General features: G+C 42.6%; 1 protein-coding gene across 2 annotated transcripts in view; it reads left to right on the top strand.

The window, feature by feature from the left end:
* The window catches only part of LOC128704539 (WD repeat-containing protein 48), a 60775-nt gene that overhangs the window by 30895 nt on the left and 3998 nt on the right, over nt 1-25882 (top strand). Inside the window, exons 10-15 of one of the 2 annotated variants that reach the window (XM_070079787.1) lie at nt 831-1028; nt 4122-4229; nt 9692-9800; nt 12779-12956; nt 13798-13992; nt 23835-24021. In XM_070079787.1, coding sequence (XP_069935888.1) covers nt 831-1028; nt 4122-4229; nt 9692-9800; nt 12779-12956; nt 13798-13992; nt 23835-24021 — 975 coding nt within the window. Of the gene's footprint in view, nt 1-830; nt 1029-4121; nt 4230-9691; nt 9801-12778; nt 12957-13782; nt 13993-23834; nt 24022-25882 lie in introns of both variants that reach the window. The other variant, XM_070079786.1, reaches the window with a different exon arrangement.

The raw sequence follows: 25882 nt of genomic DNA, 5'->3' as shown, positions 1-25882 counted from the left end.
AATTGATGAGGGGAAAAGGGTGAGTGGTGCACTTAGGAGTCTGTGGAGACAAAGAACTTTGTCCTTGGAGGCAAAGAGGGGAATGTATGAGAGTATAGTTTTACCAACGCTCTTATATGGGTGTGAAGCATGGGTGATGAATGTTGCAGCGAGGAGAAGGCTGGAGGCAGTGGAGATGTCATGTCTGAGGGCAATGTGTGGTGTGAATATAATGCAGAGAATTCGTAGTTTGGAAGTTAGGAGGAGGTGCGGGATTACCAAAACTGTTGTCCAGAGGGCTGAGGAAGGGTTGTTGAGGTGGTTCGGACATGTAGAGAGAATGGAGCGAAACAGAGTGACTTCAAGAGTGTATCAGTCTGTAGTGGAAGGAAGGCGGGGTAGGGGTTGGCCTAGGAAAGGTTGGAGGGAGGGGGTAAAGGAGGTTTTGTGTGCGAGGGGCTTGGACTTCCAGCGGGCATGCGTGAGCGTGTTTGATAGGAGTGAATGGAGACAAATGGTTTTTAATACTTGACGTGCTGTTGGAGTGTGAGCAAAGTAACATTTATGAAGGGGTTCAGGGAAACCGGCAGGCCGGACTTGAGTCCTGGAGATGGGAAGTACAGTGCCTGCACTCTGAAGGAGGGGTGTTAATGTTGCAGTTTAAAAACTGTAGTGTAAAGCACCCTTCTGGCAAGACAGTGATGGAGTGAATGTTGGTGAAAGTTTTTCTTTTTCGGGCCACCCTGCCTTGGTGGGAATCGGCCAGTGTGTTAATAAATGAATAAATAAAAATTTATATTTATTTTTAATTTCTGAGTAAAAGATTAAGACTTTTTTTTTAATGTTGACAGCCTCTAAACAACAGACTATCACATGTTGAAGATTACTGTGACAACGAAGAAGACCAAGAGCTTAAGCCTGTCATGACTCAGCCAGACTGGTCCATCAAGGGTGGACCATCCATCAAGCAGTACACCGTCCTCAACGACAAGCGACACTTACTGACTCGTGACACAGAGGAGAATGTGGTTCTCTGGGATATACTTAAGGTTAGTGAATATAAATGTAAAAATTCAAGGATTAGGTAGAATGAAATAAAGGTTGGCTGCAAAGAGTGGGTTATGATAAGTGTTTGTGCACCTGAAGAAGAGAGGAATGTAGAGGAGAGAGATATTGGGAGATGTTAAGTTAGTATTTAGGAAGTTTTGAACTTAGTATAGTACTGTGAGAACTTAGTATTGTGCTGTGATGAACTAGACTGCTGCTTCCAAGCAGTGTCAGAGCAGCCAGGATGTCATGGCTATTGTAAAAATAAAACATGAATGCAGAAATCAAGACAGTAAAGATGTTTTGTCCCTATTGGCTGTGTCAGTTGTAACGTAAATATGCAATAACTTCTAGACAAGTACAGTGGACCCCCGGTTTATGATATTATTTCACTCCAGAAGTATGTTCAGGTGCCAGTACTGACCGAATTTGTTCCCATAAGGAATATTGTGAAGTAGATTAGTCCATTTCAGACCCTCAAACATACACGTACAAACGCACTTACATAAATACACTTACATAATTGGTCGCATTCGGAGGTGATCGTTATGCGGGGGTCCACTGTACAGTGGACCCCCGGTTTGCGATATTATTTCATTCCAGAAGTATGTTCAGGTGCCAGTACTGACCGAATTTGTTCCCATAAGGAATATTGTGAATTAGGTTAGTCCATTTCAGACCCCCAAACATACACGTGCAAACGCACTTACATAAATACACTTACATAATTGGTCACATTGGGAGGTGATCGTAAAGCGGGGGTCCACTGTACAAACTTTATTTCTTAACCGAGTATACAGACGAGGCCACAGGGGCGTTGACCCCCGAAACCCTCTCCAGGTATACAGTGTGAAGCTTACATGTTATACAGTATTGTTACGCACAAAGAAAGTCACTAACGTGTCTGAGCATTTTGAGACGAGTCTAGTGCTTTGTTCATTCACTGTGTAGATTGGACTAATGCCAAAGAATTACTTCCCTATAATTCTACAGTTCGAGAGTACTGTATTAGAATTGATAAAGCCACATGTGCCAAAACATTTCCTTCAGTTAATGTGTTGAGCATGTGTGAGAGTGTCAGTATTAAGAAGTAGTGAAGCAGAGTGTCAGTATTAAGAAGTAGTGAAGCAGAGTGTCAGTATTAGGAAGTAGTGAAGCTAGGATTTAAATCTGGAAGGGTGTAAACCAGGATTTTAATCTGGGGAGCTTAAGCCAGGATTTCAATATGGGAGGATTTAATAACAAAAAAAGGCACAATACCGTGACTGGAACGATACACAAATAACCCGCACATAGAAGAAAGGAGCTTATGACAACGTCTCAATCCGACTTGGACCATTTACAAAGTCACAAGTCGGTGGTCCAAGTCGGATCGAAACGTCGTCGTAAGCTCCTCTCTTCTATGTGCGGGTTATTTGTGTAGAATTTAAGCCAGGATTTCAATATGGGAGGATTTAGTCCAGGATTTCAATATGGGAGGATTTAGTCCAGGATTTCAATATGGGAGGATTTAGTCCAGGATTTCAATATGGGAGGATTTAGTCCAGGATTTCAATATGGGAGGATTTAGTCCAGGATTTCAATATGGGAGGATTTAGTCCAGGATTTCAATATGGGAAGATTTAGTCCAGGATTTCAATATGGGAGGATTTAGTCCAGGATTTCAATATGGGGAACTTAAGACCAGGTGTTTGTAATTATGGAAGTATTGTCCAGTGTATATATTTTGTGTTTGTACAGTGTGTATATTATGTGTTTGTATTGTACAGTATTTACATCCCTGTCTTAGACAGGGATGTGTAATGTCACCATGGTTGTTTAATATATTTATAGATGGAGTTGTAAAAGAAGTAAATGCTAGGGTGTTTGGGAGAGGGGTGGGATTAAATTATGGGGAATTAAATACAAAATGGGAAGTGACACAGTTACTTTTTGCTGATGATACTGTGCTTATGGGAGATTCTAAAGAAAAATTGCAAAGGTTAATGGACGAATTTGGGAGTGCGTGTAAAGGTAGAAAGTTGAAAGTGAACATAGAAAAGAGTAAAGTGATGAGAGTATCAAATGATTTAGATAAAGAAAAATTGGATATCAAATTGGGGAGGAGGAGTATGGAAGAAGTGAATGTTTTCAGATACTTGGGAGTTGACGTGTCAGCGGATGGATTTATGAAGGATGAGGTTAATCATAGAATTGATGAAGGAAAAAAGGTGAGTGGTGCATTAAGGTATATGTGGAGGCAAAAATTTTTATCTGTGGAGGCAAAGAAAGGAATGTATGAAAGTATAGTAGTACCAACACTCTTATATGGGTGTGAAGCTTGGGTTGTGAATGCTGCAGCGAGGAGGCGGTTGGAGGCAGCGGAGATGTCCTGTCTAAGGACAATGTGTGGTGTAAATATTATGCAGAAAATTCGGAGTGTGGAAATTAGGAAAAGGTGTGGAGTTAATAAAAATATTAGTCAGAGGGCTGAAGAGGGGTTGTTGAGGTGGTTTGGCCATTTAGAGAGAATGGATCAAAGTAGAATGACATGGAGAGCATAGAAATCTGTAGGGGAAGGAAGGCGGGGTAGGGGTCGTCCTCGAAAAGGTTGGAGGGTGGGGATAAAGGAGGTGTTGTGGGCGAGGGGTTTGGACTTCCAGCAAGCGTGCGTGAGCGTGTTAGATAGGACTGAATGGAGACGAATGGTATTTGGGACCTGACGAGCTGTTGGAGTGTGAGCAGGGTAATATTTAGTGAAGGGATTCAGGGAAACTGGTTATTTTATATAACCAGACTTGAGTCCTGGAAATGGGAAGTACAATGCCTGCACTCTAAAGGAGGGGTTTGAGATGTTGGCAGTTTGGCAGGATATATTTTGTATTTTTATACGTATATACTTCTAAACTGTTCTATTCTGGGCACCTCTGCAAAAACAGTGATTATGTGTGAGTGAGGTGAAAGTGTTGAATGATAATGAAAGTTTTTTTCTTTTTGGGGTCACCCTGCCTCGGTGGGAGACGGCCGACTTGTTGAAAAAAAAAATTGTATAATTTATAAGACTTTCCTCTTTATAAATCACAAATGTTATTTTTAATTTTTTTTTATAATTTTAGGCATCGAAAGAAGAAGAATTAGGGAAAGTGGATTTTGAAAGTGAAAAGGAGAAGAGAAACAAGCCTATATATGTTCCTAGTTGGTTTACAGTGGACCTCAAAACTGGTGTAAGTATTATTGTGATTGTTATTTATAGCAGGGGTGGGGAACCTTTTTTCTGCCAAGGGCCATTTGGTTATTTATAACATCATTTATGGGCCATACAAAATTATCATCTTAAAAATTAGCCTGCTATATTTGGTCAAACATTTAATTATCTCAGGCCTAATGTAATGACTGGAATTGCTTCTCTTTGTTGAGGCGTGTGATGTTAGTTGATATTGATGATGTTGCATCGGAACTATGTTAGCTGATATTGATGATGTTGCATCGGAACTATGTTAGCTGATATTGATGATGTTGCATCGGAACTATGTTAGCTGATATTGATGATGTTGCATCGGAACTATGTTAGCTGATATTGATGATGTTGCATCGGAACTATGTTAGCTGATATTGATGATGTTGCATCGGAACTATGTTAGCTGATATTGATGATGTTGCATCGGAAATATGTTAGCTGATATTGATGATGTTGCATCGGAACTATGTTAGCTGATATTGATGATGTTGCATCGGAAATATGTTCAAAATGAAGAAGACGATGGATGGGAAGCTGATTCAGAATTTATCAGAATAAAAGCTAATAGATATCTTCATAATTCTACATACATGTACACTGTACTTGTTTTAATTTTAGGTTTTGTATTTTTTTTCATTATGTGGTGTAAATCGGTATAAGGAAGGGTTAATATAAGTCTATATTGCTATGAAAAAAGCTAGATTTATTGAATTTTGAATCTCAATTGCAGTTGCCTAGGCCGGGCAAGACCAAATGATTTCGCAGGCCTTATATGGCTCACAGGCAGGAGGTTCCCCACCCCTGATTTATAGGGATGTAAAAGTTCAGTGGCTCTTCTGAATTGCTGTGCAGGAGGGCCCCGCTTATACAGCAGGTTAGGCTCCAGGCTACTGCTGTACCAGAGGGCCCCGCTTATACAGCAGGTTAGGTTCCAGGCTACTGCTGTACCAGAGGGCCCTGCTTATACAGCAGGTTAGGTTCCAGGCTACTGCTGTACCAGAGGGCCCTGCTTATACAGCAGGTTAGGTTCCAGGCTACTGCTGTACCAGAGAGCCCCGCTTATACAGCAGGTTAGGTTCCAGGCTACTGCTGTACCAGAGGGCCCTGCTTATACAGCAGGTTAGGTTCCAGGCTACTGCTGTACCAGAGGGCCCTGCTTATACAGCAGGTTAGGCTCCAGGCTACTGCTGTACCAGAGGGCCCTGCTTATACAGCAGGTTAGGCTCCAGGCTACTGCTGTACCAGAGGGCCCTGCTTATACAGCAGGTTAGGTTCCAGGCTACTGCTGTACAGGAGGACCCTGCTTATACAGCAGGTTAGGTTCCAGGCTACTGTTGTACCAGAGGGCCCTGCTTATACAGCAGGTTAGGTTCTAGGCTACTGCTGTACCAGAGGGCCCTGCTTATACAGCAGGTTAGGCTCCAGGCTACTGCTGTACCAGAGGGCCCTGCTTATACAGCAGGTTAGGTTCTAGGCTACTGCTGTACAGGAGGACCCTGCTTATACAGCAGGTTAGGTTCCAGGCTACTGCTGTACCAGAGGGCCCTGCTTATACAGCAGGTTAGGCTCCAGGCTACTGCTGTACCAGAGGGCCCTGCTTATACAGCAGGTTAGGTTCCAGGCTACTGCTGTACCAGAGGGCCCTGCTTATACAGCAGGTTAGGCTCCAGGCTACTGCTGTATAGGAGGGTCTCACTTATACAGCAGGTTAGGTTCTAGGCTACTGCTGTACAGGAGGGCCCTGCTTATACAGCAGGTTGGGCTCCAGGCTACTGCTGTACAGGAGGGTCTCACTTACACTGGAGGTTAGGTTCCCGGCTACTGTTGTACAGGAGGGCCCTGCTTATACAGCAGGTTAGGTTCCAGGCTATTGTTGTACATACCTGTGTACTTCTGGTAAGACAGTTATATTGAATAAACTATAGTGAATGTGTTTCCTCTTTTGGATCACCCTACATTGGTGTGAGATGGTCTGTTAAGGTGTGAGCAAGGTAAGATTTTGTGAAGGGATTCAGGAAAACTGGCTAGTTGGACTTGAGTCCCATAGGTGGGAAATACAGTGCCTGTACTCTAAAGAAGGGATTTGGGATATTTACTGTTTGGAGGGACATCTACACTTACCTGGCAGGACAGTAATAGTGTGAATAATAGGGAAAGTGTTTCTTTTTAGGGTCATGCTGCCTCGGTGGGAGATGGCCAGCGTTAAAATAATAATAATAATGGTGAATCAAGACAAGTAGTTTTAATGGATGTGCTCTGTTAGTTTGATCGAGGTCACTTTTATGAAAGGATTCAGGGAAACCAGTTAGTCAGACATGAGTCCTGGTGGTGGGAAGGATAGTGCCTGCACTCTGAAGAGATTTAGATTTTTTTTTAGAGATTTTGCCACCGAAGTGGCTAGTTTATTGTGCACCCCATATCCATCCTGTGGATGGTAGTGCAAGAGTATATAGATATGCAAAAGGCCTAGGAACTAGGCCCCAAAGGGTTAACAGGAATACATTTTTTTTTTTTTTTTTTTTTCAACAAGTCGGCCGTCTCCCACCGAGGCAGGGTGACCCAAAAAAGAAAGAAAATCCCCAAAAAGAAAATACTTTCATCATCATTCAACACTTTCACCACACTCACACATTATCACTGCTTTTGCAGAGGTGCTCAGAATACAACGGCTTAGAAGCATATACATATAAAGATACACAACATGTCCCTCCAAACCGCCAATATCTAAAACCCCTCCTTTAAAGTGCAGGCATTGTACTTCCCATTTCCAGGACTCAAGTCCGACTATATGAACATAACCGGTTTCCCTGAATCCCTTCACTAAATATTACCCTGCTCACACTCCAACAGATCGTCAGGTCCCAAGTATCATTCGCCTCCATTCACTCCTATCTAACACGCTCATGCACGCTTGCTGGAAATCCAAGCCCCTAGCCCACAAAACCTCCTTTACCCCCTCTTTCCAACCCTTTCGAGGACGACCCCTACCCCTCCTTCCTTCCCCTATAGATTTATATGCTTTCCATGTCATTCTATTTTGATCCATTCTCTCTAAATGACCAAACCACCTCAACAACCCCTCTTCTGCCCCCTGACTAATGCTTTTATTAACTCCACACCTTCTCCTAATTTCCACACTCCGAATTTTCTGCATAATATTTACACCACACATTGCCCTTAGACAGGACATCTCCACTGCCTCCAACCGTCTCCTCGCTGCTGCATTTACCACCCAAGCTTCACATCCAAATAAGAGTGTTGGTACTACTATACTTTCATACATTCCCTTCTTTGCCTCCATAGATAACGTTTTTTGACTCCACATATACCTCAACGCACCACTCACCTTTTTTCCCTCATCAATTCTATGATTAACCTCATCCTTCATAAATCCATCCGCCAACACGTCAACTCCCAAGTATCTGAAAACATTCACTTCTTCCATACTCCTCCCCAATTTGATATCCAATTTTTCTTTATCTAAATCATTTGATACCCTCATCACCTTACTCTTTTCTGTGTTCACTTTCAACTTTCTATCTTTACACACATTCTCAAACTCATCCACTAACCTTTGCAATTTTTCTTTAGAATCTCCCATAAGCACAGTATCATCAGCAAAAAGTAACTGTGTCAATTCCCATTTTGAATTTGATTCCCCATAATTTAATCCCACCCCTCTCCCAAACACCCTACCATTTACTTCTTTTACAACCCCATCTATAAATATATTAAACAACCATGGTGACATTACACATCCCTGTCTAAGACCTACTTTTACCGGGAAGTATTCTCCCTCTCTTCTACACACCCTAACCAGAGCCTCACTATCCTCATAAAAGCTCTTTACAGCATTTAGTAACTTACCACCTATTCCATATACTTGCAACATCTGCCACATTGCTCCTCTATCCACTCTATCATATGCCTTTTCTAAATCCATAAATGCAATAAAAACTTCCCTACCTTTATCTAAATACTGTTCACATATATGCTTCAATGTAAACACTTGATCTACACATCCCCTACCCACTCTGAAACCTCCCTGCTCATCTGCAATCCTACATTCTGTCTTACCTCTAATTCTTTCAATTATAACCCTACCGTATACTTTTCCTGGTATACTCAGTAAACTTATTAACAGGAATACATATGGATTTATATCTACATATCTATAGTTCAGTTGGGAGCAAGGGGCCAGTAACCTCTTCTGTATATATTACTAAATGTAAAAGGAGAAACTTTCGTTTTTCCTTTTGGGCCACCGCGCCTCGGTGGGATACGGCCGGTGTGTTGAAAGAAAGATCTATAGTTCAGTTATCTGTTACAAGCAAATTTAGGAAATTTGCTTAGTATATCTGGTATCTTATTTTCATTAATAAGATATCTTGACATGTTACATAGGTTATTATATTGTCTATCTCTGTATTCCTCAATAAGTGGACATTAAGCACATAGTGTTCAAGACAGACCATATGCCTACATAATTTACATTTAGTTTGATCATCATCTGTGTGTCTCCCAAACTGCCAGAAGTACTTGTAACCAAGCCTAAGCCTGGCCACTACAATATCAATCAGTCTGTTCACATTGCACGTTGCTCCATAAACATACTTATCTACTTTCATGTTATCATAGTGGGTTATAAATCTACTCAGGCTTCTAACTGCATTCCTATAACAATCATTTTCATTATTTACTTCTCTCCTAATATTATTCCTAATGCTAGACACAGATGTACCAAAGTTATATTCTACATTCTCCATAGATTTGAGGCTACAGTCTCACTACTACTACTCTGCACCTCTCCTTCTGACAGTATTTAAGTCTCAACACTGTCGCTTGATCTTCAGTTAGTTCCAGACTTTGGAACAGAACTTCTCCAGGCTGAGGGACTGACAACCTCAAATCTACGACTTCAAGGGTGATGGACTGATTACATCATCTTCACATCTTTACTGCTCCTGCCTACTTTCTGTACTCGACTGAAAAAGCCTACTGTGTAGGCGAAACTTTTTGGAATAAAGTTGCCTAAATGTTGCCTATGTGTCTTACCTACCATGCTGCCTGATTGGTCAGAAAGCCAGGTTCATTTAATGGACTGAGGATCAGTCTCCAATATGACATATTTAGTTTACAAATACAGTGGACCCCCGGTTTACGATATTATTTCATTCCAGAAGTATGTTCAGGTGCCAGTACTGACCGAATTTGTTCCCATAAGGAATATTGTGAATTAAATTAGTCCATTTCAGACCCCCAAACATACACATACAAACGCACTTACATAAATACACTTACATAATTGGTCGCATTGGGAGCTGATCGTAAACCGGGGGTCCACTGTATATCATCTTTGAAAATAATTATTATTGTTACTGTTTGTACCTTGAAATTGGTATTGTATTTATACATCAATACGGTACTTAATTTATTTTGTATTTACAGATGTTGACCATCCACTTAGCGGAGAAAAGAGACGAAGTTGATTGTTTGTCTGCCTGGGTCTCGGCAAAAGAGGCTGATTTTCCAACTCAAGATGGTGTCGACCTTAAGAGTATGTTGCCAGGCGCTTCACATTCATTAGTCTTCAAATTTCTGTTGACAGTAGCATTGATAGCAACAAATACTCCTGTTCCATAAAGGAATGTCCTATTACCTTGTTACTACTGGTAATAATAACTACAGGAGGGACCTGCTTATACAGCAAGTTAGGTTGCAGGATACTGCTGTACAGGAGGGCCTCGCTTATACAGCAGGTTAGGTTGCAGGCTACTGCTATGCAGGAGGGACCTTCTTATACAGCAGGTTAGGTTGCAGGCTACTGCTATGCAGGAGGGCCTTGCTTATACAGCAGGTTAGGTTCTAGGCTACTGCTGTACAGGAGGGCCTTGCTTTTACAGCAGGTTAGGTTGCAGGCTACTGCTATGCAGGAGGGACCTTCTTATACAGCAGGTTAGGTTGCAGGCTACTGCTATGCAGGAGGACCCTGCTTATACAGCAGGTTAGGTTCTAGGCTACTGCTGTACAGGAGGACCCTGCTTATACAGCAGGTTAGGTTCTAGGCTACTGCTGTACAGGAGGACCCTGCTTATACAGCAGGTTAGGTTCTAGGCTACTGCTGTACAAGAGGGCCCTACTTATACAGCAGGTTAGGTTCTAGGCTACTGCAGTACAGGAGGGTCCTGCTTATACAGCAGGTTAGGTTCTAGGCTACTGCAGTACAGGAGGGTCCTGCTTATACAGCAGGTTAGGTTCTAGGCTACTGCAGTACAGGAGGGTCCTGCTTATACAGCAGGTTAGGTTCTAGGCTACTGCAGTACAAGAGGGCCCTACTTATACAGCAGGTTAGGTTCTAGGCTACTGCTGTACAGGAGGACCCTGCTTATACAGCAGGTTAGGTTCTAGGCTACTGCTGTACAGGAGGACCCTGCTTATACAGCAGGTTAGGTTCTAGGCTACTGCTGTACAAGAGGGCCCTACTTATACAGCAGGTTAGGTTCTAGGCTACTGCTGTACAGGAGGGCCCTGCTTATACAGCAGGTTAGGTTCTAGGCTACTGCTGTACAAGAGGGCCCTACTTATACAGCAGGTTAGGTTCTAGGCTACTGCTGTACAGGAGGACCCTGCTTATACAGCAGGTTAGGTTCTAGGCTACTGCTGTACAGGAGGACCCTGCTTATACAGCAGGTTAGGTTCTAGGCTACTGCTGTACAAGAGGACCCTGCTTATACAGCAGGTTAGGTTCTAGGCTACTGCTGTACAAGAGGGCCCTACTTATACAGCAGGTTAGGTTCTAGGCTACTGCTGTACAGGAGGGCCCTGCTTATACAGCAGGTTAGGTTCTAGGCTACTGCTGTACAAGAGGGCCCTACTTATACAGCAGGTTAGGTTCTAGGCTACTGCTGTACAGGAGGACCCTGCTTATACAGCAGGTTAGGTTCTAGGCTACTGCTGTACAAGAGGGCCCTACTTATACAGCAGGTTAGGTTCTAGGCTACTGCTGTACAGGAGGGCCCTGCTTATACAGCAGGTTAAGCTCCAGGCTACTGCTGGACAGCAGAAAATAGTTGTAAAGTGAAACAGTCTTTTTTCACTTTCAAATACATATAAAAACCTGATAACATGTTTACTCTGTCCTAAAAATGCATATTATACAGTTGACACATTATACACCTTAAAATATTTTCATCCTTAGTTTATAGTGACTGGTGAATATGTTTATTGTAGGAAGTCTGAATAAATGAAGAATGACTAGAATTGAAAACTGTATTAGCGAAACACTGTAAAGTACAGCGCTGCTATGCAGGGGTTTCTTTCTTTCTTTCTTTCAACACACCGGCTGTATCCCACCAAGGCAGGGTGGCCCAAAAAGAAAAACAAAAGTTTCTCTTTTAAATCTAGTAATATATACAGGAGAAGGGGTTACTAGCCCCTTGCTCCCGGCATTTTAGTCGCCTCTTACGACACGCATGGCTTACGGAGGAAGAATTCTGTTCCACTTCCCCATGGAAATAAGAGGAAATAAACAAGAACAAGAACTAGAAAGAAAATATAAGAAAACCCTGAGGGGTGTGTATATATATGCTTGTACATGTATGTGTAGTGTGACCTAAGTGTAAGTAGACGTAGCAAGACATACCTGAAATCTTGCATGTTTATGAGACAGACAAAAGACACCAGCAATCCTACCATCATGTAAAACAATTACAGGTTTTCATTGTACACTCATTTGGCAGGACGGTAGTACCTCCCTGGGTGGTTGCTGTCTACCAACCTACTACCTAGGTGCAGGGCTTTCATGTACTTCAAATTGTGATGTCTACCATAAGTTGACTTTTGGAGGATGTTGGAAGGGTGAAGCCAGAGGTATACACTAGATCAGTGAGTACGCTAGTATTTATGAGAGTGAAATAGCATAGTCCCATTGTTATGGGATGCTCTATAATTTTATTATTGCATTCATGGGAGGGGGAGAGCTCTAAACCCATAGGTGTCATATAGCTCCTGGAGGAATGGAAGACATTCAAAGTTGATTCAAGAATTTGAGCACAGAAACAGTTCCTTAGATCAAGAGCCCCTCACCAGCATCCAGTGATAGTGTGAATGATGGCGAAAGTGTTCCTTTTTCGGGTCATCCTGCCTCGGTGGGAGACGGCCAATATGTTAAAAGAAAAGGTACAGTCATCCCCCTGTATCCATGGAGGATATTATATGTATCATTTTTCATTTACATACATACCTATGATAAAGTTTAATTGATAAATTACACAAAATAAGTCAAGAATTAGCACTTTTTAACTGGTGGGAAGCACTTCATGACTTAGTCTTTGAAGAACTGCCACCATCACTACTTTTGCAGTTTGAGGTCATTACTAAATAAAATTAAGGGTTATTCTTAGGCCACAGTAAACTGCGGAAAGCTTAAACCGCAGAAACAGACTCCGTGTATACAGGGATTCTACTGTAATACAATATTGCATATTCCTTTTTTTTCTTTAGACTATGAGACTATAGTATTTTTTTGTTTTGCAGTTAACTATGGAGAACTATTATTAAAAGCCTTGTTTGAACACTGGCCAAGAACGTACTTGTTTGAAGAGAACGAGAGCGGAGAAGGTGCGGAGGGTGGAGTAACCACTCATAATGGTCATACCCCAAGACCTGGCAATGAATACTTCACTATTCCTCCACACACACCAGTTATAATTAGGTAAGTCTTGTTTGAGTACACTGTGATGTATAGGGTTCCCCTCTCTCTGGTGCAGTACACTTGCTGTTCGTAAATGGTTCAGAGAACCGACAGGTTGATTAATTACACCCACAGACCACAGACCTGGTGGATTTGTCCAAGATGATGCTGCCTGTGACTGCTTCACCTCACCTGTCTGCATAATATAAGTCCTTCTAACATATATAGTAGTACCTTGGTACTCAAACAATTCGGTATTTGAACGCTTTGTTCGGTAAAAAAAAATCGCTCGGTAGTCGACCGTTTGCTTGGTTGACTACCGAGCAAGTAATCAGAATAGATGAAATATATTTACATTTATTTCATCTATTGTGTTTAGTTGTTTTTTCTTCTTAAGATTTATGCATGCTAGGCTTGTAAACATGTTAAAATACTTTTTCAAGTGTATTTTTGGGGGTCTGAATCAGATTAATCTAATTTACATTATTCCCTATGGGAAAAATTCGTTCAGTCCTCGATCAGATCAGCTCTCGAACAACCTTCTGGAACAAATTAAGTTCAAGTACCAAAGCTCCACTGTACTGTATTCTTATCAGGGTTGATGAACTGATTACCTCACACTCCCTCTTCACATTCCCCAACAATTTTCACTGTACAGGACTGATAAAGCCACTGGTTGGCAAAACATTTCCACAGTAATGATGCCCAAATGTTTCATGTGTATCTTATCCCCCATAAGTTCGTACTGTGTACCATTAATACAATAAATATTTTAAGGTTAATTCAGGTACTTTTTTTTACCATTGCTTTGATCAACATCAGAACTTCACTTTTATACTGATGATAGTATTATCTTTCACAGCGAAATACAAGGAAGAACACTATACAGGTTGCTGTGTGGTGATGCAGGTGGTGATACTGAAGGTGTTCTCCTTAATGAAACTGTACCACCGTGGGTACTGGATATTGTTGTAGAGAAGACCTCACCCAAGCCCAAGAACAAAGTTTATTTCTTCCTGCTGCCTCATGCTTCATCGGGTATTAAACGAGAGAAGAAGTAAGTATGTGGACTGTACTCTGAAAGAAGGGTGGGGATGTTACAGTTCTGGAGGTGGGAAGTACAGTACCTGCACTCTGAAGGATGGGTGGGGATGTTACAGTTCTGGAGGTGGGAAGTACAGTACCTGCACTCTGAAGGATGGGTGGGGATGTTACAGTTCTGGAGGTGGGAAGTACAGTACCTGCACTCTGAAGGAAGGGTGGGGATGTTACAGTTCTGGAGGTGGGAAGTACAGTACCTGCACTCTGAAGGAAGGGTGGGGATGTTACAGTTCTGGAGGTGGGAAGTACAGTACCTGCACTCTGAAGGAAGGGTGGGGATGTTAAAGTTCAGGAGGTGAGAAGTACAGTACCTGCACTCTGAAGGAAGGGTGGGGATGTTACAGTTCTGGAGGTGGGAAGTACAGTACCTGCACTCTGAAGGAAGGGTGGGGATGTTACAGTTCTGGAGGTGGGAAGTACAGTACCTGCACTCTGAAGGATGGGTGGGGATGTTACAGTTCTGGAGGTGGGAAGTACAGTACCTGCACTCTGAAGGAAGGGTGGGGATGTTAAAGTTCAGGAGGTGAGAAGTACAATGCTCACACTCTGAAGGATGGTTGGGGATATTTGCAGTTTTGAACTGTAATATTGGTGTACCTCTGGCAAGACAGTGATGGAGTGAGTGATGATGAAAGTGTTTCTTTTTTTTTTTTCTGGGTCATCCTGCCTTGGCAGCAGATGGCCAGTTTGTTAAAAAAAATGATTAATAATAAGTTTGAATAGTTCTCAAAGTATAGCAATGTCTGTATTTACTCTCAGTAAGTTATTAATTATCCATTTTTTATTTAATGAAAGTGGAGTCATCATCATTGTGCTGTTATACTATTTTATGTGATAGCTACATTGAAGCAGAGTGACCCCCCCCCAAAAAAGAAACACTTCCATCATCATTCACTCCATCACTGTCTTGCCAGAGGTGTGCCGACACTATAGTTTAAAACTGCAACAAATCTCCACCCTTCCATAACCCATCACAAAGGATGGGACTCATATAAGGTGTTGAAATGTTTGTCCCTGAGCCCAGACACTTCAGTAGTGCGATGATGTCAGATATTCCAGTGTCTTCAGCGATGGAAAAGGATAATGCTCACATCATTTTCTATCTATTTAGGTGGTGGACTGAGCCAGACCCTGATAATGTTCAAAGCTCAAATAACCAATTACAGGACAGATGAGCATCTACTTGACAGTAGAGGTGCTCCTCACTTTGCCATGATTCAACTTGACGATGGTGTGATAGTGAAGCACATTCAATACTGTACATTTATTGGTAGGATAAACTTGTATTCATTTATTTACTTCTCAATACTGGTACTATTTCTTTCTTTCTTTCAACACACCGGCCGTATCCCACCGACGCGGGGTGGCCCAAAAGGAAAAACGAAAGTTTCTCCTTTTACATTTAGTAATATATACAGGAGAAGAGGTTACTAGCCCCTTGCTCCCGGCATTTTAGTCGCCTCTTACAACACGCATGGCTTACGGGGGAAGAATTCTGTTCCACTTCCCCATGGAGATAAGAGGAAATAAACAAGAATAACAACTAGAATTATGGGGAATCAAATTCAAAATGGGAATTGACACAGTTACTTTTTGCTGATGATACTGTGCTTATGGGAGATTCTAAAGAAAAATTGCAAAGGTTAGTGGATGAGTTTGAGAATGTGTGTAAAGGTAGAAAGTTGAAAGTGAACATAGAAAAGAGTAAGGTGATGAGGGTATCAAATGATTTAGATAAAGAAAAATTGGATATCAAATTGGGGAGGAGGAGTATGGAAGAAGTGAATGTTTTCAGATACTTGGGAGTTGACGTGTCGGCGGATGGATTTATGAAGGATGAGGTTAATCATAGAATTGATGAGGGAAAAAAGGTGAGTGGTGCGTTGAGGTATATGTGGAGTCAAAAAACGTTATCTATGGAGGCAAAGAAGGGAATGTATGAAAGTATAGTAGTACCAACACTCTTATATGGATGTGAAGCTTGGGTGGTAAATGCAGCAGCGAGGAGACGGTTGGAGGCAGTGGAGATGTCCTGTCTAAGGGCAATGTGTGGTGTAAATATTATGCAGAAAATTTGGAGTGTGGAAATTAGGAGAATGTGTGGAGTTAATAAAAGCATTAGTCAGAGGGCAGAAGAGGGGTTGTTGAGGTGGTTTGGTCATTTAGAGAGAATGGATCAAAGTAGAATGACATGGAAAGCATATAAATCTATAGGGGAAGGAAAGAGGGGTAGGGGTCGTCCTCGAAAGGGTTGGAAAGAGGGGGTAAAGGAGGTTTTGTGGGTGAGGGGCTTGGACTTCCAGCAAGCGTGCATGAGCGTGTTAGATAGGAGTGAATGGAGACGAATGATACTTGGGACCTGACGATCTGTTGGAGTGTGAGCAGGGTAATATTTAGTGAAGGGATTCAGGGAAACCGGTTATTTTCATATAGTCGGACTTGAGTCCTGGAAATGGGAAGTACAATGCCTGCACTTTAAAGGAGGGGTTTGGGATATTGGCAGTTTGGAGGGATATGTTGTGTATCTCTATACGTATATGCTTCTAAACTGTTATATTCTGAGCACCTCTGCAAAAGCAGTGATAATGTGTGAGTGTGGTGAAAGTGTTGAATGATGATGAAAGTATTTTCTTTTTGGGGATTTTCTTTCTTTTTTGGGTCACCCTGCCTCGGTGGGAGACGACCGACTTGTTGAAAAAAAAAAAACTAGAAAGAAAATAGAAGAAAACCCAGAGGGGTGTGTATATATATGCTTGTACATGTATGTACATGTACATGTACTTGGGACCTGACGATCTGTTGGAGTGTGAGCAGGGTAATATTTAGTGAAGGGATTCAGGGAAACCGGTTATTTTCATATAGTCGGACTTGAGTCCTGGAAATGGGAAGTACAATGCCTGCACTTTAAAGGAGGGGTTTGGGATATTGGCAGTTTGGAGGGATATGTTGTGTATCTTTATGTGTGTATGCTTCTAGACTGTTGTATTCTGAGCACCTCTGCAAAAACAGTGATAATGTGCGAGTGTGGTGAAAGTGTTGAATGATGAAAGTATTTTCTTTTTGGGGATTTTCTTTCTTTTTTTGGGTCACCCTGCCTCGGTGGGAGACGGCCGACTTGTTGAAAAAAAAAAAAAAAAAACATGTATGTGTAGTGTGACCTAAGTGTAAGTAGAAGTAGCAAGACGTACCTGAAATCTTGCATGTTTATGAGACAGAAAAATGGACACCAGCAATCCTACCATCATGTAAAACAATTACAGGCTTTCGTTTTACACTCACTTGGCAGGACGGTAGTACCTCCTTGGGTGGTTGCTGTCTACCAACCTACTACCTATATGGTACTATTTAGCTACAGTAATTATTTATTTATTTACTTATTTGGTGACAGTAGTTATTTATTTATTTATATCATATCCATATTCAACTTACACAGTAACACAGTGGACCCTCAACCAGTGGCATTAATCTGTTCCAGAGAGCTTGCCGTTAGTTGAATTTGCCGTTGGTCAAATTAATTTTCCCCATAAGAAATAATGGAAATAGAATTAATCCGGTAGTAGGTTGGTAGACAGCAACCACCCAGGGAGGTACTACCGTCCTGCCAAGTCACTGGACCCCTGTCGCACATAATATCCGCCCAGAGAGCTTTGTTTCTCACGTGTCCTTAGGATTTCCCTAAAATGGGACATAAGAGTGTCATTGTACATGTTGCCAATGTGGCTGCAACTTCTGTGGCAGGATAAAATTCATTGATAAATGCTTGTACCTTTGTAAACATTGTACACATTTCCTTAATCCTTGACGAAGTCATCTTCCTCCGTCTCTCTTCATCCTGCTCTGAAGAACATTCCTGAGATGTGATCTGTTGCTGTTGCACCTGAAGCTCTTGCAGGTTTGCAGTGGTTAGTTCTTCCTCATCATTCTGCACCAACTCTTCCACATCCTCATTACAAACCTCCAATCCCAAGGACTTCCCCAATGACACAATAGCTTCCACTACTGACATAGCCTCCTGAGGGCTAGCCCCAAACTGTTCTACGCATTCTGGCCACAGTTTCCTCCAAGCAGAGTTCAAGGTCCTCTTAGTCACTCCCTCCCAAGCCTTACCTATAAGGTTTACACAACTGAGGATATTAAAGTGATCTTTCCAAAACTCTAAGGGTCAATTGAGTGTCTGAGGTCACTTCAAAGCACTTTTGAAACACTGCTTTTATGTAGAGTTTTTTGAAGCTTGAAATGACCTGCTGGTCCATGGGCTGCAGGAGAGGAGTTGCATTAGGAGGCAAAAACTTCACTTTAACAAAAACGAACTCCCCTGCAAATTCCTCTTGCAAGTAATGAGGATGAGCAGGAGCATTGTCCATTACCAGGAGGCACTTGAGTGACAATTTCTTTTTCTGGAGGTAATTTTTCACAGTGGGGCCAAACACACCATAAAACCAGTCCAAGAAAAGTTCCCTAGTGATCCATGCCTTACTGTTTGATCTCCACAGCACACACAAATTACTCTTGACGATATTGTTTTTCTTGAGCACTCTGGGAGTATCAGAGTGATACACCAATGAAGGCTTCACTTTCCAATCACCACTAGCATTACTACACAACATTAATGTCAGCTTGTCTTTAATAGGCTTATGTTCTGGGAGTGCCTTTTCCTCCTGAATAATGTAAGTCCTGTTTGGCATTTTCTTCCAAAACAGGCCTGTTTATAAATAACAAAAAAAGGCACAATACCGTGACTGGAACGATACACAAATAACCCGCACATAAAAGAGAGAAGCTTACGATGACGTTTCGGTCCGACTTGGACCATTGACTTTGTCAGTGGTCCAAGTCGGACCGAAACGTCGTCGTAAGCTTCTCTCTTTTATGTGCGGGTTATTTGTGTACAGGCCTGTTTCCTCACAATTAAGCATTTGTTCAGGTTTTAAGTTTTCAGGCTCTAGGTGTTCCTTAACCCGTAAACGGTCCAAGCAGATCTACGTTCACATGTGTAGCGCTACAAAAGTAGATCTACATTTTTTTTTACATATTTTCAAATACGTATAACACAAAAAAAAAAGTAAATCAAAGTTTTTTACACATTTTCAAATGTAAAAAAAAAAAAAGATCTGCTTTTTTTACATTCAAATGTTGAAAAAACGTATATATACGTTTGGACCGTTTACGGGTTAAAGTCCTTCACATATTTTTCAGCCACATTTCTGTCTGAACTGGCGGCCTCACCATGCCTTACCACACTATGTATGCCACTACGAATCTTAAATCTCTCAAACCAGCCTTTGCTGGCCTTAAATTCATCAGCAGCAGTACTATTTTTAGGCATTTTCTTAACCCTTTCAGGGTCCAGAGGCCAAATTTCAAAGTGTGCACCAGTGTCCAAGAATTTTCAAAAAATAATTTTTGTTATTTTTTCTTATGAAATGGTAGAGAATCTTTTTCTGAAGGTAATAAAACAAAAAGTACGAAATTTGATGGAAAATTGACGAAATTATGCTCTCGCGAATTTTGATGTGTTAGCCATATTTATGCATCAGCAATTTTGCCGACTTTGACTCCCATGTTAGGCCAATTACATTATTCCAGCCAACCAAATTCTTAGCTATTTCACTAGTATTACTTCTATTCTATCAATTGAGCACAAGAATTCGCCAAGTCAACTGTTTCAGCTACAAAATAAAGTGATCGGAAATTGGTAATTTGGCCAATTTAATGCAAAGTTCAAAATACTTCAATTTCAAAATAGGGTCCAGAATAAACAATGCAGACATTCCTGGCACTAAACTAACATTTCTTCTGTTCATTAGTTACATTTTCAGGCTTTACTAATGAATTCCATTTTGATTTTTAATTCACATAATGAATTTTTATTCAAACCAAAAAATAGAAGATTTACTGTCATACAATGTTGTAATAATTGTATAAATAATATCAACACATTTGTGAACATATATTAGACCCACCAGCTGGCGTGTATTAGACGTGTGAGGTCATTTGTTTACTCTTGAACATCGGCAAAAATTTAACATTTTCGCTACTTTGAGCTTAGTTTCAAGCCATTTTCAGTACTAAAACCAATCAAAATCATCTCTATTTCTGTAATATGTCTTCCATTCTATAAAATGAGACCAAGAAATTGCAAATACAACTATAAAAAACATACGAAAAAATACTGTAAAGTTGCTGTTTTAATTGAAAATTACGGTCTCAGTTTTTTCCTCTCATTATGCACAGTGTGCTGCAGGATTTGTTTTATGTGGTGCACACATGCCACATAGATGTATTCTCTCATATCAAGGCCAAAATTTACCGCTCACAGCTTATCAGAGTGAGCTGAGCTCATGACGTAGATGTACGATTTGGATCCTCAACGTAAAGCCGTAGATCTACGGCACGGAACATCAAGGGGTTAATGAGATCATCATGCAACTTCCTTGCCTTTTCACAAATTATAGACTGAGAAACACTATCACCTGATAATTGTTTTTTGTTTATCCGTAACAATAACAGTCTCTCTACTTCTTCAATTACTTGAGGTCTCCGTTTTGAAAACATACTTGAACCTTTCGCAACAACAGCTTCTTTGATTGCCCGTCTGTTCGCTAAGATAGTACTGATGGTTGAATATGATTTGTTGTATTGCCTTTCCAACTCAGCCATACGGACTCCATTCTCGTATTTTTCAATGATCTCCTTCATTTCCATTGTAATTCTCACCCTTTTAACACAGGCTTGGCACTAGAAGCTTTCTTGGGGCCCATGGTGGCTTATTTAGCGGTTAAAAGCACCAAAAACAGTGGAATAATCCAAAATATATGGGAGGCACACATGGAAACCAACTGCAGCAGCTTGTAAACAATGGCACACTGAGTCGTGGAGTGGCTGGGCCCGCTCAGGCCGCGCTCCAGGCACATGGACATGTTCCGGACAAACGTAGAGTTTTTTGCCATTCGTTAAGACATTTTTTTACGGCAAAAAGCACTGTTAGATGAAATTGGCGTTACTTAATGACGCCGTTAGTTGAGGGTCCACTATATTTTCAACTTATGATGGGTTTATCAGACCATAACCTCATTGTAAGTTGAGAACCATTTGTAAATGTATTATCCCAGGGCCCCAACTGCTGTTAACCCTTAAACTGGCCAAACGTAGATCTACGTTTGCTCGCTTAGCGCTCCGAACGTAGATCTATGTTTTTTTACATGCTTTCTTGTGGAGAAAATCAAGGTCGGAGCTCTACACGCAAAAACATAGACCTACATTTGGACAGTTGAAGGGTTAATTTACCACCGAATAATTTTTTAACCCACCAACCACCTTGCACCAATGTAGTGTGACCCCAAAAAAGGTGGAAAACAAATCCTGTTGTGCAGTTGCTGTCTTGCCAGAATTTCTCTGACATCACAGCTTACATGACCCTCTAAACTGAAACATCCACTGACATTATGCCTAGGGAAAGACTGGGTCTTTGTCTGCAGACCATCAGTGAATACCTCAGTATTACTAGGTCATCAGTGAATAACTCTTGCCAAGTCATCAGTGAATAACTCAGTATTGCCAGGTTACCACTGAATAACAGTATTACCAGGTGTCCATCACATCTTTCAGGTTGTCAAAATTTGACTGTCATCACAGCAACCCTAAAAATCATTCTTTTACAAGCTCAGTTTGTGTAGCTTTCACTTGTATGCTTGTAGCTAATTGCCTCATTGTGTTTTAACTCCTGCTGACTGCAGCAGTGGTTTTAACTAGAGTACAGGGAAGTACAGTGCCTGTATTCTGAAGCATGAGTGAGTCATGAGTGAGGTTACTGCAGTTTGAGGATTATATGAATTGTGATGTCCGCACACTTTTGGCAAGACAGTGATTACATGATGGATGCTGAACTTTTTTCTTCTTGGTTAACCTACGTTGGTGGGAAATGACCAGTGTGTTAAAAATAATAATAATATCCCCGTGGAGATGTCATGTCTGAGGGCAATGTGTGGTGTGAATATAATGCAGAGAATTCGTAGTTTGGAAGTTAGGAGGAGGTGCGGAATTACCAAAACTGTTGTCCAGAGGGCTGAGGAAGGGTTGTTGAGGTGGTTCGAACATGTAGAGAGAATGGAGCGAAACAGAATGACTTCAAGAGTGTATCAGTCTGTAGTGGAAGGAAGGCGGGGTAGGGGTCGGCCTAGGAAAGGTTGGAGGGAGGGGGTAAAGGAGGTTTTGTGTGCGAGGGGCTTGGACTTCCAGCGGGCATGCGTGAGCGTGTTTGATAGGAGTGAATGGAGACAAATGGTTTTTAATACTTGACGTGCTGTTGGAGTGTGAGCAAAGTAACATTTATGAAGGGGTTCAGGGAAACCGGCAGGCCGGACTTGAGTCCTGGAGATGGGAAGTACAGTGCCTGCACTCTGAAGGAGGGGTGTTAATGTTGCAGTTTAAAAACTGTAGTGTAAAGCACCCTTCTGGCAAGACAGTGATGGAGTGAATGATGGTGAAAGTTTTTCTTTTTTGGGCCACCCTGCCTTGGTGGGAATCAGCCAGTGTGATAATAATAATAATAATAATAATAATAATAATAATAATAAAAATCCCCATGGGTGTAGAAAAGAATCCTTCCTCTGTAAGCTGTGTGTCATAAGAGGCAACTAAAATGCCAGAAGATAGGGGCTAGTAACCCCTTCTTCTGTGTAAATTACTAAAATGCTGTGAGCAAGGGGCTAGTAGTAGTAGCCCCTTCTCCTGTATAAATTACTATAATGCTGGAAGATAGGGGCTAATATCCCCTTCTGTATAAATCAGTAACTATAGAAAGAAATGTTTCTTCTTTTATGGGTAACCTTGCCTCAGTGGGAAATATCTGGTGTACTCACCTAATTGTACTCACCTAATTGTGGTTGCAGGGGTCGAGACTCGGCTCCTGGCCCCGCCTCTTCACTGATCGCTACTAGGTCCTCTCTCTCTCTGCTTCCTGAGCTGTATCATACCTCTTCTTAAAACTATGTATGGTTCCTGCCTCCACTACTTCACTTGCTAGGCTATTCCACTTCCTGACAACTCTATGACTGAAGAAATACTTCCTAACGTCCCTGTGACTCGTCTGAGTCTTCAGCTTCCAGTTGTGACCCCTTGTCCCTGTGTCCCCTCTCTGGAACATCCTATCTCTGTCCACCTTGTCTATTCCCCACAGTATCTTGTATGTCGTTATCATGTCTCCCCTGACCCTTCTGTCCTCCAGTGTCGTCAGTCTGATTTCCCTCAACCTTTCCTCGTACGACATTCCCCTGAGCTCTGGGACTAGCCTTGTTGCAAACCTTTGTACTTTCTCTAACTTCTTGACGTGCTTGACCAGGTGTGGGTTCCAGACTGGTGATGCATACTCCAGTATGGGCCTAACATACACAGTGTACAGTGTCTTGAACGATTCCTTATTAAGGTATCGGAACGCTATTCTCAGGTTTGCCAGGCGCCCGTATGCTGCAGCAGTTATTTGGTTGATGTGTGCCTCCGGTGATGTGCTCAGTGTTATGGTCACCCCAAGGTCTTTCTCCCTGAGTGAGGTCTGTAGTCTTTGTCCACCTAGCCTATACTCTGTCTGCGGTCTTCTTTGCCCCTCCCCAATCTTCATGACTTTGCATTTGGCAGGATTGAATTCGAGAAGCCAGTTACTGGACCACATGTCCAGCCTCTCCAGTGTGTGTGTGTGTGTGCGTGTGCGTGCATGTGCGTGAGTGCGTGTGCATGCGTGCGCGCGTGCAAAAAATAATAAAAATTAAATGCTCTTGATTTGCCAATTGTCTTTGTTTTCAGGGATCGTTTAAGTGCAAACGACTTCATCCAAATCCGAAAAGTGCAAGAACATGTCTATGAGAAAGTGCTGGGAGTGGGCAGTGATGCAGGCTCAACTACTAACAACAACAATGACCGAGGGAGCGACGACAAAGCGGAAACTGCATCAATCGCTGAGGAGCGTGTTCAGTTGCTGTGTAATGACAAGGTGAGATTGTACTATAACTTTATTTTAGTTTGCCTATATTTTTTGCTAGAAGTTTGATCAAGATTGACAGTTGGGAGTCATGGAAAGTGATCAGGTAGAAGGTCATCAACTGCAGTGGAGTCATAAAATAGAGTGAAGCCTAGTTACAGGTCTAATATTCTAAAGATCCTCAGTAGTATGCACAGTGGTGGGCAGTATTGAGCCTACTCACATATGGCTCAATAGTATGCACAGTGGTGGGCAATATTGAGCCTACTCATGTATGGCAGCATGTTCGACTTGTACTAAGGATTCAGTGTATTATTCAAAGCATTTTTGACTGGTACTTAGGAAGTAGGTTAGTAGAGAGCAACTACCCAGGGAGGTACTACCACCCTGTGGTAGTAGGTTGGTAGACAGCAACCACCCAGGGAGGTACTACCACCCTGTGGTAGTAGGTTGTTAGACAGCAGCCACCCAGGGAGGTACTACCACCCTGTGGTAGTAGGTTGGTAGAGAGCAACCACCCAGGGAGGTACTACCATCCTGTGGTAGTAGGTTGGTAGACACCAACCACCCAGGGAGGTACTACCATCCTGTGGTAGTAGGTTGGTAGGCAGCAGCCACCCAGGGAGGTACTACTGTCCTGTGGTAGTAGGTTGGTAGGCAGCAACCACCCAAGGAGGTACTACTGTCCTGTGGTAGTAGGTTGGTAGAGAGCAACCACCCAGGGAGGTACTACCATCCTGTGGTAGTAGGTTGGTAGACACCAACCACCCAGGGAGGTACTACTGTCCTGTGGTAGTAGGTTGGTAGGCAGCAGCCACCCAGGGAGGTACTACTGTCCTGTGGTAGTAGGTTGGTAGGCAGCAGCCACCCAGGGAGGTACTACTGTCCTGTGGTAGTAGGTTGGTAGGCAGCAGCCACCCAGGGAGGTACTACTGTCCTGTGGTAGTAGGTTGGTAGGCAGCAACCACCCAGGGAGGTACTTCTGTCCTGTGGTAGTAGGTTGGTAGGCAGCAGCCACCCAGGGAGGTACTACTGTCCTGTGGTAGTAGGCTGGTAGACAGCAGCCACCCAGGGAGGTACTACTGTCCTGTGGTAGTAGGTTGGTAGACAGCAGCCACCCAGGGAGGTACTACTGTCCTGTGGTAGTAGGTTGGTAGACAGCAGCCACCCAGGGAGGTACTACTGTCCTGTGGTAGTAGGTTGGTAGACAGCAGCCACCCAGGGAGGTACTACTGTCCTGTGGTAGTAGGTTGGTAGAGAGCAACCACCCAGGGAGGTACTACCATCCTGTGGTAGTAGGTTGGTAGACACCAACCACCCAGGGAGGTACTACTGTCCTGTGGTAGTAGGTTGGTAGGCAGCAGCCACCCAGGGAGGTACTACTGTCCTGTGGTAGTAGGTTGGTAGGCAGCAGCCACCCAGGGAGGTACTACTGTCCTGTGGTAGTAGGTTGGTAGGCAGCAGCCACCCAGGGAGGTACTACTGTCCTGTGGTAGTAGGTTGGTAGGCAGCAGCCACCCAGGGAGGTACTACTGTCCTGTGGTAGTAGGTTGGTAGGCAGCACCCACCCAGGGAGGTACTACTGTCCTGTGGTAGTAGGTTGGTAGGCAGCAGCCACCCAGGGAGGTACTACTGTCCTGTGGTAGTAGGCTGGTAGACAGCAGCCACCCAGGGAGGTACTACTGTCCTGTGGTAGTAGGCTGGTAGACAGCAGCCACCCAGGGAGGTACTACTGTCCTGTGGTAGTAGGCTGGTAGACAGCAGCCACCCAGGGAGGTACTACTGTCCTGTGGTAGTAGGTTGGTAGACAGCAGCCACCCAGGGAGGTACTACTGTCCTGTGGTAGTAGGTTGGTAGGCAGCAGCCACCCAGG

Source organism: Cherax quadricarinatus, unplaced genomic scaffold (genome assembly GCF_038502225.1).
Source record: "Cherax quadricarinatus isolate ZL_2023a unplaced genomic scaffold, ASM3850222v1 Contig16, whole genome shotgun sequence".
In the NCBI taxonomy this organism is placed as follows: domain Eukaryota; kingdom Metazoa; phylum Arthropoda; class Malacostraca; order Decapoda; family Parastacidae; genus Cherax; species Cherax quadricarinatus.
The sequence above is the reverse complement of the archived record's forward strand: the minus strand, read 5'-3'. Positions and strand labels throughout refer to the sequence as shown.